At 39.6% G+C, this 19,035-nt stretch overlaps 1 protein-coding gene across 5 annotated transcripts in view; it reads right to left on the reverse strand.

Moving 5' to 3' along the window:
* The window catches only part of fam13b (family with sequence similarity 13 member B), a 66,802-nt gene that overhangs the window by 23,031 nt on the left and 24,736 nt on the right, over positions 1–19,035 (reverse strand). For all 5 annotated transcript variants that reach the window (XM_040010423.1, XM_040010424.1, XM_040010425.1 and 2 more), the window contains exons 5-7: positions 18,324–18,501; positions 16,623–16,767; positions 5,760–5,884 (exon numbers count right to left, since the gene is read on the reverse strand). In XM_040010423.1, the coding sequence (XP_039866357.1) occupies positions 5,760–5,884; positions 16,623–16,767; positions 18,324–18,501 (448 nt within the window). The remainder of the gene's footprint in view (positions 1–5,759; positions 5,885–16,622; positions 16,768–18,323; positions 18,502–19,035) is intronic.

Below are 19,035 nucleotides of genomic sequence, written 5' to 3' on the forward strand. Positions count from 1 at the left end.
ATTAAGTTATTAAGCTTTTTTAAAAGATGTATATTGAAGTTTTAGAGAGCTTTCGAGTCTCGTAGTAAGAGCGGAGAAGGAAAACAATAGACTAAAACCATTATAGCCCCTGAGATTTAGAGGCACAGCGCTCACTAAGCATGACCTCAGCAGAAAGACAAAAATCATGAATCATCCTGAGCAAACAGCTGCTGGGTAAAAGGCAATACTAAATACTAAATACTAAATACAAGACTAGGTACATATTTTACAAAAAAGAAAACCAAATACTGATTTTGTCTGTTTAAGCAAAACGCACCTACAAAAGTAACTACACTTAAAAAATAAGCATTTTCCATTTGGGCGCTTCAGTGTGACTATGAACACAGTGTGTTTATATCAGACAGGGTGCCTCTGTTCTTCTGTTCTGGACAAACTGTAAGGTGAAGCTTCTGGAAGTTTCCATAAAGAACAGTGAAAGTTAAAAGTTGATGATTTTACAGTTGCACAAGCAAAATTTAACCCTCACATACAGCAACTAGGAGAAATTTGATCCAAATTTTTGTTTTCTGTATGATTTTTTTTAAAAGGAAGAAACTTTTAACAGTTTCGACATATTAGATCTGCATTGACACTTTGTGTTCTGTGCTTATGATTCAACTGATCCTTCAATTAGTTAGCACAACTTCAATGATTACAGTTTGGATAAATTCTTTAAAAACTTCACTTTAAACTTGACGACTGGGTATTATTATATATAACTCTAACCGCCGTCAATTTGAAGACCATGGACTTGCAGATTATTGACAGACTACAAAAATTTAAAAAACTTTTTCATGACCATCATAGATAAGAAATGTGCAATACACCAAATCCGCTCAGTGGTGTACAAATCCTGCTAGTTCCAAACTTCCTAAAGGATCCAACTTTAGATTCTGTTATTTCCATGTGGGATACACCTGTCTACACACACCGTTCCAGGAATCTCTCAGGGGAAGAAACAGACGAGGAGAATGTGTAAATGTTATGAAGCGTTCTTCATGAATCATTAACACTACTTTGACTTTCAGCCTGCCTGGTATTACCGCTGACTTTGGTGACGCCTAAACTAAAACTTTATCTTCTATTTATAACATACAGACACAACAGGGGCAGCATGTTGACAAAGAGGCTTCAGAGCCAATCAGAATAACTGTTTTATCTATTGTGATTTAGAAACGTGAGCACTCTTTGGAAAGATAGAACAGCTGTCCCCGAACTGTGGATGAGCACTGATAGCACGTCAATGAGCGGTACAATCTGGGTCAGCTGGTATATCATTTTACACACTGTGCCCGAAGCTAGTGCCAAGGCCACAGTCTAGAAATAAAGGGCGAAAGGACCAGGAGACCTGTTTGAACATTATTAATGGGTTCACTGGGTTGTACTGACAACAATTCACCAAGCCATAAGAAACCAGTCCCATCAACTTAATGCAGTGATATAGAAACATATAATTAAAGCCAGAAACACACCGCTGCTGAATGGCATGTGTCAAAACAGCAGCTTCTAATGTTTTCTATGTATAATTAGAAACCCTGCTGTGACTAGTCACACAATGATGTGCGTGACATTTCACACAACTGCAATAACCCTTCACCTACACTTATAAACTTGGTAAGGTGTGGCTCTGCAGACTGGCTCTACAACTAAGAAATCAAAGTTCAAATGGTGGATCCAGATGGGATTTTGTTGTCCCTCACAGACAGGTTGTTTAACGTGGTCCGAGTCACACTTGGCCGTTGTTCGTGTCACTTGATGCACATCATATGCCATGTTGCAGTGCTGCTGTGGCTGTGTGTTTTCTCCTTTAGGTGTTTCAAGCTGAAGGCTTGTGTTATCGTTTCCAGCTCACTCTAATCTCTGTTCCATGAGTGTCACAGTGAAATAGATGCATGGAGAGTGGAGCTGACAACAGCTGTGCAACAGCTTTCTGTCATTAAATTAACTGCAATGACAGTTTTGTTTAGCTCTATTTGATTGCGTTGTACATTTTTTTTTATATCTCCTATTACTTTTCCACTGCCTTGACCTGCTGATCCAGCCCCCTCCATGTTCCAGACCTCTTTGTTACAGTAATCCTCTCGTGCTGAAGAAAACACACTATGACAGTGTTGACTAGTTCTGTGTATCCTTTTAAATGTTTTGATTATGTACTGATCCATCACTTCCTGTGTGCATTACACTCCTTTTGCTATAGAAACATACATCACAATTTAAAAATGCTAAAGAAAGAAAAGAATCTAAAAACAACTTGGTCTGTGTGCATATCTACCTTTTTTCTTTTGGTGTCAGCTTTTGAAAATAAAGCAAACATGACCTATCCATTAAGTAGGTTGAAACGCCAAAAACAAAAAGCTGATACCCCTGTACTGACCTATATACAGTCCATGTGCAGGTCACGCAGAGATCTTATAGCCAACATATTCGAGTAATGGTTACCTTAAGCATGGGCAGGGTGCAAGTAAGGAAAACCCAACGGAGAACAGCATCAACACATGTCAATACTTACTGAAGGGTTGTTATTTATAAAATTTCTGGAAGCAGACTGCAGAGCAGAGACAGCCCAGAACAGGTTTACCTTATCAATTTGTACCAGGAAGCAGCAAAGCCCTGGGAAGCAGAGCTAATTATGTGTTGGATTTGAACACAAAAATCCGGCAATTATTTTTTTCGCTTTTGAAAAACAAGACAGGGTGGTTTGAATTGGGACATTTTCTCTCCTTTTTATACATGATGGGATTCTTTCAGCATTTGTGATAGATCGTGCTATCACAAGCTTTCAGCTTTGGATGAGGATGTAAAACTAACCATGGTTTCTGTCTCCTTTCTGTTCCTCATGTGCAGACAGTTTAAAGGCCCTTTTACACTGTGCAAACTCGAGGGAAGAATTGTAAGGGGACTGTGGTACAATTTGTGCCTGTTAATCCAAAACAGTGGCTATGAATTACACCTGGTAAGGACTCCAGCGGTCAGTTTGGAGATCATTTTGGACGAGTGCAATATGGCATAAAACGATACAGAATACACAACCAAGCTTTCAAGATCCAATTCACACAGGTAAAAAAGTAAGCGACTGTTTGTCTCGATGCATGCTCAATCATCCAGGTAAGGAAATCCCCAAAAGCTGATTCTGTTCATCTGAACGATGGGTCTTCAGTTAGAGAAACATTTCATCACTCATCCAAGTGACTTCTTCAGTCTCAGCTCACTGCAGGTTTCCCAAACATACAAACAGTTCCTTTGCACATTGCCCAAAACTAGGACAGACCAACACAGATCAGTTTCATGATTATTAATATCCAAATTGTTGTGACCATTGACAGTTTGGTCAAAGCCAGTGCAGGTGACCCAGAAGGGACGAGGTCAGACATATATGTGTGCGTGCACATGAAAATTGTTGGCACAAATGGACAGAACAAGGCTCTCCAGCCTGGTATGGTGTCCCAGTGAGATATACGAATCATTTCCACAGTCACACAAAATAATCTCATGCGTGATTTTTATGTACACAGATGTAATCTGCTTCACGAAGAGCTACACAGGTCAGTCACGCTAGACTGGTACGACGCTCTAAAAAGTAAAAAATTGAGGCCAACTTGTCTTCAAAGGTAAAATTGAAGACAAACGTTTGCTAATGTTTTTAAAATCTACTGTCAGGCTGACATTTTTCCTCCTGAGGTCTAGTATTGCATTATCACTTAGATTGAAAATCAATAAATCGTTCACAAGTAGGGACATTTTCCAGTTCTTATCTCACTGTGGCGCTTTTAGCTGCCTGAATCTCCATTCCCTCCATTAATCCATCGCCCTCCTCCCGCCTTTAGCCATAGACGTGCTTTCTAAGGGTGATGCTTCTCATGCTGCCAGGATATTTCAGTGATCCCATGAAAAATACTTTCCACACATGGAGAGAGAACATAAGCAAGGGCAGAGAGGGAGGGAAGTAGTGATGGGGTAAGAAGAGAGATCAGAAGAGAAATTCCAGGGAATATATATATAGATCTGAAATGAGTAGAGGCTGTCGGAATCTAAGGTGTGTGTGTGTTGGCTGTCAGAGTCTATTAAGAGGGCACAGCAACAGCCACAGAGGACAGCCTTCCCTGTCTGTCAAGTCTAGACAAACAACTGAGCCACTGTTAACGCTGAATCACTAGATGGGAACTTACCTTTTTGGAGCCTTGTCAAAGCATATGGCATATACATATATGGAACAGCAAGCTCAACTCAAAAAAGGTTTGAGGACAAAAAACCAGCCCAACCTGATTTTCAACAAAAACATTTCTGTGTATTTTAACAGAAAATTAGACAAGTCTCCAAATCTGATGTTAAAACTTCATGTAGTTCTATAGAAACGATACTGTTTATCGTCCACATCTCGTTGTGTTCTATCTAGCAGTGCTTATCCTTAAATGGTTTAGGGAGTTAGGTTTGTAGTGGGATCACTGGTGTAATTATGTGGCAATGATAAATAGTTAAAATGGCTCATGGATCTGTCAGGAAGATCCTTTGGCAGAACTTTGCTAAGGCCCCAGAGAGGTCAGGACTGGCTCTGGATCAAGCACGCGGGTTAAATTAATAGACTCGACTGTAAGTGTTTCCAGCTTGCTTCCAAAAACGTGGTAGTTATAATCGTAGAAAACAAAAAACAAACCCATCCAATCATAACCAGTACCATCCTTCATGCTCAAATTCTAAACATTTATGCATTTAATTTAACAAGCCTATGAAAACGTCAACTCTGAAAACACAAAAATAAATATTTCTTTTCACATAATCAGACTCAAGAGGACTAAATAGGACTAGGAATTAAAAAAGAAAAAAAAACCAATCTCTAAATCTGTGCATTATTGAAATGGCTCTGCGGGGTGTACCCTGGATGCTCCATGGTCTACAAATACCACAGTAATCCCCCCCAGACCACACAAGAGGTTAGTCGAGGTCAAAGGGATGATGGCTGCAGGCTAGCCACGGCTAACCGAGATTTAATACCAACTAAAATCAATCCCATGTGACTTCAGGATCAAAACCATCTGATGTGCATTGTTTAATTTAAAGAATTTACTGCATGTAATCCCCCCTTTGTTTTCACTGGCAGTCTGTGCACTGTGGTACAATAGCTGCAACCTTAAATCTTCCTCTAATAAAGCTCACATAAATATAAACACAGTCACGGAAAACATTTTGTATTGAACCACAAACAAAAAATTAACTGCTAATACCAAAGATACACACACTCATACTCCAACTTGATCCCTGCTGTCATTGCTGACCTTTTATACTATAACACAGTTAAATATGTTCACAGTGGGCTAAAATGGGACCACAGCACAAACAAGATATCATCCAGTTAACTTCAGAAGCATACACTGACCTAAATACATTGCAACTGCAACTGGTGCGCCTTGGGATTAAAATATTTGTTTGTCTTTTTAAAAATCACTGTTTCTAGGGCATCATAAAATGAAATGACTCGATGAGTGAATGAGCTATTGTTCCTACACTGAGAGTCCATTACAGACCAAACAAAATCTCTCTTAATCAGACTGAGACGAGCAGCTGATAAAGTGACCACATTGCTAGTTGGCCTGAAGGGCTGTCGAAAAATAACACAGAACTGGAACGTATTGGTTTTTAATCCAAGACATGTCATGCCCTTTATCACATGTCATGTCCTCTGCCTAATATGACTCTGACACATCATGTGATCTAATAACAAAGAAAGAGATGTGTGACCGCACCTGACTGCGGGGTTGTCATCGGTGTGCGTGCGTTGCGGTGAGTCGGAGGCAGGGCCGTCCTCCCCGTCCTGAGGCAGCTCTTCACATTCTGCCTCACACTTCTCATCATCCAACAGCTCTGTGATCTGCAGACAGAAATATAAAAGGATGTAAATGAGGAGCACTACAAGCACTAAAACAATTAGATTTAAAAACAGGATTACATTACGGAACAACAAAGGTTACAGCACAGGTAACCACAGTCCACCTGTACTGCGGGTGTAGCATAATCCGGAAATGTTTACCAAAGCGGTTTCTTAAAGGGTATTGCGATGCATGTTTATTTTGCAATAAAGATTTCGGGTAGTAACGTGAACTTTATTTATCTGTATCTCATGCTGAGTGGAAATATACACGCTGACATTAACCAGCCTCACGATGGAGTCCAATGAAGACGGCCAACTTCACTGTTAGGTTTACAGTTATAAGAATAACATGTGAACATATCCTATATTTTTATTTTTCAGGGACTTCCAGTGATTGCAGAGATAAAATCATTTCATATAAAGCTGTATATACTCTGTGTTTGCAAGGCAGAACCAAGATGTTACAGTTTGTTCAATTAGATATCCAAATATAGACGACGCTAATGAGTAACACATTGACAGCACAGATGTAGTCTTCAGGAGGGAGGGAAAAAACATTTCTTTGACGGACAGATGGAGGGGGCGATGAGTGGACAAGAGAAACGAGAAGGAGGGAGAAGGACGGGAACGAGGGTTTAAATTCGGGCTTGAGGATGTATCATTTTCTCGTTGACGTAGCAATGTCCCGATGCATGATAGTCACATTCCAAGACTGTAATAAGGAGAAACCAGACCACCGGGTATGCAGCACGTGGAGCTTTGCTGTTTGATATAAAATAAAAATAAATTAAAAATTAACAAGTGAATGCATTTTGCTTTTAAATGGCAGTTACTCAACCTTTTTTTAAATGTCAGACTGCATCCACAGCTGTAAACACACTGAGCACATAGTTGACATGTATGATACGTGTGGGTCTGTGTACTCTGCAAATACAGAAAGGTCACAGAAATGGGTCAAAAATTGATTATTAATATAGAAAAATAACCACCAGAAGACATTTTATTTAATTGCGGAGGTTTCTGGATGTTAACTCAACCATATCACACAAACTCTGTGAAAAACTGAACACACAACACACACACCAGAAGGAAAAATCACCGTCTTGTTTTTCCTTTGACTCACAGAGAGCACATGTCCTATTGTAGGTGCAGGAAAATCCTTTGATTGGCCTGCACGAGCCACATATTCAAAGCTTTTACAGAGAAGGAAACAGGGTGATGGAAAAAGACGAGCTGATGCTGCGTGTTTCTAGTGCAACCTAAACTCGACAACAAACTATTGAGTTTCTTTTGCCGCAGCTCCGGTTTTAAGGCGAAGATCATGTAAGAAGGTGTGAATACGATGAGGAAAAGGTCAAGCGAGCGAGCCGAAGGGAAAGAAGAAGAGTGATAATGAATCTGCCAGTAAAAAGAAAGAAAGGGAGACGGGAAGGAGATGGATGTAGGAGAGAAGGTGGGAGGGGGAATAAATATGTTGACAGAAATAACTCATCATCATTCTGGTAGGTGACAGCATGTGAACAAGCTGTACTTTATGCTCCAGCTCAAGGATTTCTTTTGTTGATTTAGTAAAACATGACTTTTATAAACAGATATTTTTTCCTGTGTAAAATCATCAGCTATGTCTTCAGGCTACACCTTATGCTCACATTGCATTAGACACAAGTTTGACCTCAACTACAAAAACCCAGAAAGGAACGTGGACTAAAAGGTTAAACCAGATTCACTGTCATGAGGAAACAACATCACCCTGTTTGCCCTTTCCTGTGCCTCTCTCCTTTGGTCTTCTCAGCATCTGCTGCTGTCACTGTACTGTCACTATGGAAACACCTCTGTTAAAAAAAAGCCCTGATTGGCTGTTGGGAAATTCTTGCATCGTCACATGTGCAGACCTAGGAGGATGACTCACAAGATTCCCTGAAGTAAGAGAGCGTGTGTGTGTCTAAGTGAGACCAAGTGCAGAACGTAGACTTTTAAACAGCTTCAGTCTCAGTTTTTATGACAGAGCTTCAATTGAGAAGTGAAAATATCCTTTATCCCAGCATGCAGTTAATTATCACCCCGTAGCTCAGCTTATCTTTACGTGTAGGTGTGTGAAATACTGATTAAATTATATGGAAGCCTGACAGACAATTATTAATCTCCTGACCATCCTTTGCTATTAACACATAAAAAATACAAGTGATGCTAATGTTTCACAGGAGCTGGAAAAATAAGCAGCAGCTCAGCTCATGGTGATGTTAAGAGAGGACTCTGTTCATTTCTGCCTTCACATCACATCACAATCATACTTGGACTTTTCTAGAAGCGACCCTGAATTGGATACGTGGAAGAGAATGGATGGAAACCATGCTACCATCGGGAAATATTGTTTTGATTTATTAAAACTCCAATTTTGGATGTTTATATATGAATGCAGAAAATTCATCTCTTATCTTAGACATTTATATATAAGAACGCAACTTTCCTTGCTTGCTTCTTTCAGCTGCTTTTCATTAAAACGTTCTCCGCTGACCCGGACATACACATAATTATCAACCAGAGAGCTGAAACAATAAATATAGAAACTGTCATTTAGTAAACACCTTCCTGATGTTATAATCCAAATCAGAATATTTTGAGTGTAAAATAATTTCAGATTATGTGATTGGCACAAACAGATACAAACACACACAGCAGGAAATCACAGAAAGACGGGTTAAACATTAAAATTATGCAAAACTCATGAAAAATTCTTTGCACGAAAAATTAATATTGAATTCAATGAACATGAACTGGGATTAAAGATTTAACAGAAGCATATTCTATCCAGGCTGCTGGTCATTGACATGGAAAAATTGGTGTGGATAAGCTTTAAATACAAAAGCCCCTGTGTATCCACATTAGCGGTTGACATCATGAACAATGAATCTTGATTGTATAACTTCCCCCTGGGCTAGATGTGTTCATTCAAATGGTATAAATGGAGTTATGAATATGGTCAACAATGTGCTGAGTAAGTTATCAGAAAGCATTTGAGGTGATGTAACAATATTAGAGGATAAGAGAGGTTAAATCCCCCTGTCAAGATGACCTTGCTTGGTCATTCATTGGGTTGGTTAAACAGTTATAACCCCCCGCCCCACCCCCATTTAGGGCTGTGGAAATCTTTAATCGGGCTAACTTATCAAATTAATGTTTAAAAACAGAAGATGCAGTGCTTTTAGACATCAAGTCCCAGTGATGATAGACAAGTGCGCCTCTGTGTGGTGTGTGTGTGTGTGGTCGGGTGGGTGAAACGATGGGAGAGAACACTCTAGAACAAAAGGTCACGACATTGGCCCTTATTTAGCAGTCTAATCCAGAGTTTCAGGATGGAGAACAAGGAACAAGCTGCACTGACATCACTAGCTTGGCTGTCAAACTGTCTGTGGGCCAAGAACACAGAACAATCACAGAACAACTGATTGGGATGGGCATTACCGATCTCAAACTGTGGCCTACATTTGCGGTTTCCAAGGGGTCATTTGTACGCTCAGAGCGGTATGAGACTAAAGAGAACAAAGACGAGAAGCAGTTCTTTCTCATTTTCAGATTTATCCACTGCAGAGTGGAAGCTGAACTGTGAAGTGGACTTTTTTAAGGTGCTGGAAGTGTAAAGGTCCAAACTGTTCAACTGAATCTCCTCTCAGTGCTTTATTGCTCATTCTTGCTTGCAAGACTGCACTGTTTACTTCCAGCAGTACCACTGGAGAACAGCCCTCTGGCCTAATGTTCCTGCAGTGAGTGGGCAGTGTGATCTAGATCTTAGTCAAAGTAAATAAATCAAGAATGTAGCTGTGTATTCATAAGACGTTATTGAAAAATCCGTAGATCTTTGTGTGTTCATACTATATATCTCTCCACAGCTATTATACATCTCCTCTGCTGTCCAACTAGGCCAACAGATCCTCCTTAAATAACTCCACATTCAAACTTAAATAGGCTACCACTCAATAATTTATCACTCGTGTCAGAGGTCCAAGCAAGTGTGTGTCCTCCATCCTAAGCAGGCTGTTCACTGCTGCTGAACACCTTGATATTTATGAATTTACTACATCCACCCAGCTGGAGTTACTGTTCACAGTTCTGACCACACCTGTGCTTTCATTAAGACAGTAATTAAGTAGACAGACAAGTCTTTCATACATGGAACACACAATCCTAGATTTTCCTAGGTTTTAAAATTATAACCTTTCATTCACTCAACTGCATGTATACACATTGCAGCTGCACTACAATGCAGCTATTGATTATTTTAGTAATAGAGTAATCTCTTCCATTCCATTTTACTTATACAGCACTAAATCACAACAACAGTCACCACAAGGAGCTTTATATTGTAAGGTAGACCCTACAATAATACATACAGAGAAAAACCCAACAATCATATGACCCCCTATGAGCAAGCGCTTTGGCGACAGTGGGAAGGAGAAACTCCCTTTTTAACAGGAAGAAACAGGTTCAGGGAGGTGCAGCCATTGATGGATAATCTATTGATTAATGCATCAATTAATCGAGTAATCAGATAAGAAATACTTGTGATAATACTAGGGGTGGGGAAAAAAAATCGATACTGTGTAGTATCGTGATATTTTGTTTGCTAATAATGTATCGATACAGGGACAGCAGAAATCGATATTTTGTTACAAAAAAGTTTTTGTGGAATGGAACATGCTCTGAAGTCAGAGCATGTTGATCAGCCACTTTTTCTGAGCAAGAATCCTGACATTCCTTCAAGTCCAAATGTGTTTACCTTTTTTTTGGCAGCAATAAACACGTTTTATTTTAATTAAGTTTAAAACTTTTTTTTATTTAATGTAAAATTATATTTTGTTTTAATTTACTTTCAAATTCTTCAGTTGCTGAAGGGGCTGCATAGTTTTCACAAATTGCATAGTTTAGAATAGCTATAATTGTACCAGATGGTTGCATTCAGTTAAGTTGGACTAGACTGTAATACAAACCGTTCAGTTTGTCAGCAATAAAACTGACTGAAATGAGAGAAAGACTGAGTGCGAGACTTTGATATTAGATAAAATGAATATTGATAAAGTTTCTTTTATGTACAGAATCTGAATATCGCAAAATATTTTTAAAAAATTGCAATAATATCGTATCGTGGGATGTATGGTGATTCCCACCTCTAGATAATACATGGTCTAGTACACCCAACGCCCCCCTTTAGACTCACCCCTGTTTGCTACAGGTATTGCTCCAATGTAAAACAGGACGGCTGCTTTCAGCTAGGGCTGCCACAAACGATTATTTTGATAGTCGACTAGTAACCGATTATTTTTGCGATTAGTTGACTAATCAGATCATGCATCCATTGGACGTAAAACGTACAGCTTATTGCACCAGCATGCATCTGCTCTTATATAACGATCATTAGCTTACAGCTTTAAGTGTTTAAGGTGCTAACTAAAAATAAAGACAAGATGAGAGTTTATTAAATTTTAATGAATTTTGCAGATTGTTTCGGTGAAGTTTAATAAACTCCTTGCTATCTAAAATATAACAGGACACCGGAGTATATTCTCCAGCATCTCACACTTCTGATAATCAGCTGTCTGCTTGAAGTTTATTCAGCTGTGTAAAAACTAACTTTAATCTCAGCCAAACCGATTTACTCAGGAACAAATAAAATACTAAAAAAAAAGCCAAACAATAACATTTTGAAGTTATCTAAGTGACTCATATATGTTTAACCTGAGTAGCGAAAGACGGCGGTGGGTTTGAAAACGATTTGCCGGGAGTCCGGTGTTCTCAGCGGCTCTAGTTAGCCTTGCCCCCGGCTAGCTATCGAGCTAGTGTGTAACAGATGTCTCCAAAAACGTCGGAGCGCTTTTGAAAATATGTGGTGTCTTGATAAACTGTGCAAAAGTTTGAGGTTTACACAGCTACATTCTCGCCTGAAAATATGTTAAATGTTTATTTTGTGACCCAGAAAGAATAATAACAGTAATATTAAAACTAACTAGCTACCGCCATTGTTGGAAACTGTTGGTGTCACTACCCAATCCATACTGGAAACCCGATCGGTACCCCGCATGCGCAAATCTTACGTCACTTCCTCTCTTTGTCAACATCCGGTTGTTCAGTGATGACGCGACGAATCCTACTTCCGGGCCTAAAGTAGTCTGCGTTTATATCCCACATGTGGTCTCTTATTGGAATTTCTTTGTCAGTGACATTAACTGGAAAAGAGTATGGACAATTCCTAACAAGTATCTGGTAACGAATAAAGTGAAGGAAGTCTCATTTAAAATACTGCATAAATTTTATCCTGCTAATCATTACATGACAAAGTTCAAAAGGGACATAAATGTGAACTGTGGATTTTGTGGAAGCTATCCTGAGACTGTGCAACACCTCTTCTGGATCTGTTCATACGCTGGAACATTTTGGAAAGACTTCAGTAGATTCATTGCTGGACATCTCTATAAAGACTTTACTGTGAAATGGGAAAATGTATTGTATGTTTTTGTATGTATTTTGTTTCTTTCAAAGGCAAAAAAAAGAAGATGTTTACTTTATAATAAACTTGTTAGTTATCTTAGCTAAATTTTATTTTCACAAATGCAAATACAGTAACAAAAAACCTAATTTTAAACATTACTATAATGATGTTTTATGTTACATAAAATTGATTAGTGGATCACTTAACAAAAAGGCTATGAAAACTATTACTATTTGTAGTAATTACAAATTATTTGAATGTTTGTAATTCTTTGTATTACACCCCCTGGCATATGTTAATTTTGTTCTGATTGTATACATGTTCTGTATACTGTTTCTTAATAAAGTTTAATATTTGAAGAAAAAAAACAAAAAAACAAACAGTTCATCTACACATTTTAATATACGTTAGTGAAGATTTTTTTGCTGTCTTAAAACAAACAGCGGTGGATGGAGCAGCGTTCAATTTTCCTCATGTCAGCGTTTGTTGGACTCTGCCAGCATTTTTCCAGTAAAGGTTTAAATGGTGATCACAGGAACAGCGCTGCTGTTTTGGATGCAAGTCTCAGTAATGGCTCCTCCTCTTTTCTTTTCGCGGTGTGTAAACAGAGTCCGCACTACACGTTAAACTGTGCCAGCATCATCATCACTGCTGCTGTTGTTGTGTCATCAGGGTTTTTGTTTAAAACTGTGTGGGCTTAATGTTGTTAAACTTTTTATTCTGCTCCTAAATCTGTTGGTACTGCAGGTCTGCTTTAAGTCGCAAAGCGCTCACGTTCCTACGGTGACAACGGCACAAAAGCAGTCAAAGAAAGGAATTTGTATCGAGAATTTTTTGTAAGAGAATTCTATGAATTACTCCATGAATCGTTGCAGCTCTGCATTAAACAGAAATGACACCTGGTGCAATTAAAGGGTCATACAGCAACGCAGCAGGGAGCAGAAAAGTAATAACAGAAACAACTACCCACATACTAAGTCTTCTCACAAGCTGCCTAACAAATGCATTATAAAACATCTGTTGCTGAAGCCTTAACTTATGTCCACTTCGGGCACAGGGGATGTACAAAGGGATCTGAGGTCTTATTGAGACATGAAACAGAACAATTATGTAACAAGAAAAGAGCTCAAGAGGAAAAGGTCTGAGGTTCAGTAGTCAAATTAACTTCAAGCCTACAAGCCTCATTTAATCTGCAGAAATATCAACTGTGGCCCCAGTACGCAAGGCACTGTGCATCACAGATATTATTATTCCGATGGGACAGTGTGCACACTTTTTATGTTTGTAATATTGGTACTGCAGTGTGGCTGTCTGTCTAAAAGCTATGAGTCACAACAGAGCAGCATTTTAGTGCCACAGGATTGTGGTTGATTAGAGCAATAATATATTTTCAAGCTGGTGTGTATCCAAAGAAAATGTGGGCTAAGGAATCAAAACACACTATCAGACAGTCCAGCCAAGCCAAGCTAAGCTGCACCAAAAATGTCACAAGCCATCTGAGTAGAGAATCCAGAATATTTTTCTTTCATATTCCAAGCAGAAACCCTGAAACGAAGAAGTGTGAACTAAAAAACAAACCTTTTATTATCCTCGCAACAGCAACAAGCATCAGCGTACTCTTGTTGTCACCCAAGCAGAAATTCAACTGACTCCGATTGTGCGATAAACAAGCTAAAATCCATCTTTATATTCATCTTTGTCAGACCTATTCCCGCCTTGTTGTGCTCCAAAGTTGAGCACAAACACACCATAAACACAACACCTGCCTTCCACCTTTCTCCGCTCATTATCGTTCATGTACTTCTCTGTTACGCTGCTTTTACAATGTCTCTCCATTTCTTAGGATGAATTGGCTCCTTTTATGTGTGCTAGCTAGGCTCGACCAAGCATTTTCAACTTACTCTTTAGTTTGTAACCAGGCTTGATTCAAGGTCTCCTGTGTGAAAGCAGGTGTGTGTGGGAGATAATCCCCTTCATGAGAGTCATCCCCGGTGTAGAGCAGGGACTGGAGGTGTGAGTTACATGGTTACATCATCCTCCTCCCCTGTCTCACCACCTCTACCTCCCTCCCTCTCTCCTTCCCTTCAGTTATTCCTCTTTTGTCTCTGCACTCTTGTCATTTCTCCCCTATCTTCCTGGCTGCTTTCTCTCCCCCTCCTTCTTCAAACCACCCACTTTTTTGCCCTCTCTATTACATAAGACACATGGATCAGTGCACAGACATGTCTTTACAGATTTGCTTCTGTCTTCTCATTCTTCATCTGCTCTCACCTCCTCTCTTAGATTATAGTCTCATTCATCTGACAAATCAGACAATAAAACCGAGGTCAACAGCTAACAGAGGGAATGATATGACGTTGCTTGAAAGAACTTGTGCTTTATGTTGTTGTTGTTTAGAGCGCAATTACAATCTAATTAGTTGTCTTTCGCAAGGCAAAGGCTTTAAACTTTTCCTTGAATAAAAGGAAGGATTTGGCAGATAATAATTCCAAGGACTCAATATTACGAGGCAAGTGGAAGCAAAATCTGCAGTGGTTCGGTTAAGAGCACACTAACTGTGTGAAGCGAAGAATAAAAGATAAGGAGAGGGGAGCAAACAAAGCAAGCAGCTGAAAGGTTTTGAATAGGTGACACAATGTAGATATATAGCAAAGTTTCTCTTTTTCTTTTTGTGGTCATACTTTCACAATGACAGGCTGCCCTTTCACTCCAACATTTTTAGGCTATCTTTAAAGAGTCCCTGCTGTGGCAAACAACGTACTCTTAAATTAAAGTAGCACAGCATTTGAGATACTGATCAAGGGTTGCCTCTTTATTGTTGTATTTTTGTTATCGCACAAAAGCACAAGGGCACTGTAAAGTTAAAAGTTAACTACGCCTTTCTTTGTACTGTGCACGACAGCAAAGAGAACGAGTTGTTAGAAAGCGGAGGAAAATGTTTGGTTTAGGCTCAGGTGTTTCTATAAAACTACATTCTTGTAATGCTCTGTGTAAAGTATGCAGGGGTGTGCCATTGTCCTTGGGCGGGAACACCAAGATCATTCGGAGAAAAATTTTGTTTACAGAAAAATGCTGTATTGTTTTTCTTGTTACATTTCAACATTACCAAGAGGAAGTGGGTACAGCTGGTACCAGTGTTATTTACATTTCCCTACAGCAAAACTTCAGCCTGATCTTCTAGCTAATTAATAACTCCAGTTAGACACACTGTAGTTTTTGTACATAACAGGTTTGAATCAGTTAATGTGATGTCTTCTAGATTTCTAATACTGGAGTCAAAATAAAGCAGAATTGTTATTCTCACGTTAGCCTTTAAGGTTGATCATTTATTACATCTAACTTACTGCTGCTGATGCCAACAACAACATTTAATTATTTATAAATAAAAAAAAAAAGACCTCAGCGCAAGACAGAACATGCTTGTTAGATGGAACAATCACTTCAAGCCTTTTTAAATTCTTTTATGCTGTTGGGTGACATTTATAAATTTCATCTTTCGCTTTTCATAAGATTTGACTGCTATCTCTGTGCGTCAGCGCTGAAAAACTTCCCCTCTGACCCTGGCACGGTTAAATGCCACATTTTACAGCCAAATGCCACCAGAGAGGACGAAGAAAACACAAAGAGGAGGAAGACAAAGAGGAATCTAACAGCTTTTGTGAAAGCACGCTTTTGTTCATATGTAACGATTGATGCCAATAAATTTACTTTTTTACAAAAGTTTTATTTTCTGCAAATAACTTGGCAAGAAATTTTAAATTTGTCTTGTTTTTCCATTTGATTGTTTTGTACTTTGTTTTTGTTTGCAGATTTCTAATTATTATATCAGGTTAAAAAGGCATTTACCATCACTCTCTAGATTTAGAGACTGTGTTTGTTTGAGGGTAAAAGAAAAGCTACAAAGACCCCTATGGGAGAATGACCGGGGTGAACAAAAAATAGATGAAGAAGACTTTATTGATCCCAGGGGGAAAATAATCTGTTACAGCAGGAGGGAAGACATGTGTGGGCTGGAAACACCAAAAACTGCATTAACGAGTAAGCTTGAAAATAGACGACCTCTCTGTGGACTGTGATAAAATGTTTTGCTACGACAGCACAAACTATATTTACAATATCTTCACCATTCACAGTCATTTGCAAAATCAAGTGTAGAAAGTTTGCTATGCTAATTATTGTCATATTATTGGACACCGACAGTACGCAAGGCAGAAACAACAATACTGAGAGGCGTGGTGTAAGAGCGATGGGTCGAACCTGTTCATTGATGGAGCTGTAGTCATTGGTGGTGGAGACATCATCGTCCTCTGAGTCAAACAAGCCCTCCTGATTGTCCAGCAGCTCTGCCAGGACTCTGCTGACAGACTCCTGGTCCCGAAGGTCCTCTCCTTCTGTTGACAGACTGCAGATGGAAAATGACAGAAAAGTTTGAGTTGGCTGCACACTGCTTCCCATGAGATTAATAATACTCCCATGAGAATAAACACCCCTCTTTTTTTAACTTCTGTGTAAGCGTGTTCCTGCAAGTGCCAAAAATAAAAACTTCTTTCACTCTTTAAAAAAAAATAGATATTCAGCTGTCACTCTATTCTGTGGCTTCATCAAATGTGATGTGGTATATGGCTTCAAGAGTTTCCTTCCACGGACTTTACAGCTTTATAATCTGATAATTTGCACTTGATTAATCATTTCCACTGAAGATGTAACAATGAAGCTTTTGAATACAAGCAGCTAGGGATGCACCGACACCGGTATCGGCCCCGATACCACATTTTCTAAAGTACTCCTACTTGTTAAAAGTCCCCCGATACCGAGGACCGATACCACGGTCTGAGACCTGTCTATGTTTGAGCGGCATGTAAGGGGTTAATCACAGGCGCCGAGTGCCCGCCCCCAGGCCCCGGCTGCAGCTCAGAGCGGGGAGAAAGCGAGGCGAGACATGTCAGCTGTGTGGAACTATTTCAAAGTGAACGAAGACGCGAAAACAAAGGCGGACTGCAAATTGTGCTCAGCGAAATTGTCCAGAGGAGGCTCTAAAGGTAGCGCATTTAACACAAGTAATTTAATCAAGCACCTAAAATCCCAACACGACAACGAGTACAAAGAGTTTACCCACGCTTATTTACCCACGCTTATTAGCACAGAGGAGCATAGCTGATGCTATAGCAGTGGGACGGAAAATAGTTGGGCATTTTAAACATTCCGCCTTAGCCTACTCCCGCCTCGAGGACATTCAGGGACAGCTCAACCAACCAATAAAGAGACTGCAGCAGGACGTACAGACGCGCTGGAATAGCACGTATTACATGCTCCAGTCCATCATTTAGCAAAAGCGAGTGCTGGGCGTGTCCGAGCACGAACTCCCTGACTATCTCGCCGCTCACCAATGGGCTCATATGGAGACGCCTGTTGCCATCCTCGCCCCCTTTGAGGAACTAACTAAAAAAGTGAGCAGCTACGACACACTAGCCTCTGATGTCATCCCAGCTGTGACTGTGCTAGTGAGACTTCTAAACAGAGAAACAGACGAACAAATTTAAAATTCAATTTTGTTTTTTTATAATTATTTATTCTGTAATATGTTGCATACAACATGCTTTTCATTTTAAATAAATGTTCTTAATTCCAAACTAGTCCCTTGTTTGTTTTTTGTTAAATTATAGGACTAAAGCTGTTACCTGCAAATTTAAATCATGTTTTTATTAAGTACTCGGTATCGGCGAGTACTGAAATGCAAGTACTCGTACTCATACTCGTTTCCAAAAAAGTGGTATCGGTGCATCCCTACAAGCAGCAGGAGTTCTAAAACAAGTAATGTAGTACTGAATATATACTAGTGACATATCCACACCATCCTCATTAAGTTAAAAGTAAACATCTGTAAGATGGAGACGGTAGCTGTGTACAATGATCAAAATTACGATTCGAAATTCTTAAATAACTGCAGAAGAATCTTACTGGAAGATGTCGGGTCCAAAGACGGCGGCCAGCGCTCCGACGTTCCAACTCTTTTGCTGAAGTGACGCCACGCTAGCCAGGAAGCGGCACAGGAAACGCAACAGACCGTAGTTCAACTGGGGAAGGTCCTGAAGCAGATACTTCAAATTTCTACACACCTCTTCTTCGTTGTCGTAATCTAGCAATGTGAAGACGAAAAACCGGATATCATTACTTAAGCCAATATACATTCATTTCTTTGCTTAACCACTTCCGCTTCACCGTCACCGGGGCTGGAGCTCTCATTAGGCGAGAGGCAGGGGACACCCTGGACAGCTCAACAGGTCATCACAAGGCTAAGAGTATTTACACCTATGGCCAATTTAGAATCATCAAACAACGTTAGGTTTTTGATGGACTGTGCAAAGCAGCTCCCAGGAGAACCAGCAGGTCGTGCTTGGTATGAAGAAGCACAGCTGGTGAGAGCTCGACCCCACAGACAGGATCTCTTATGTAATTATTTTATTTTTAGTTGAAAAGGGTGTAAGCTCTTATTTCAGAATCACTATTAGAACTTCTGTTGTAGTCTGTATTGCTTTTAGAGCTTGTTCTCAAAACTAATGATAATGTGGGGTGAATTATGGGTTATCGGGTCCTTCTTGGTCCTTCACAGATAACCTTAAAAAAATCTAATCAAGAGAAACTGCACACACAGATAACATTATGCTCAGTT

Source organism: Simochromis diagramma, unplaced genomic scaffold, assembly GCF_900408965.1.
Source record: "Simochromis diagramma unplaced genomic scaffold, fSimDia1.1 OVJJ01000585.1, whole genome shotgun sequence".
Classification (NCBI taxonomy): domain Eukaryota; kingdom Metazoa; phylum Chordata; class Actinopteri; order Cichliformes; family Cichlidae; genus Simochromis; species Simochromis diagramma.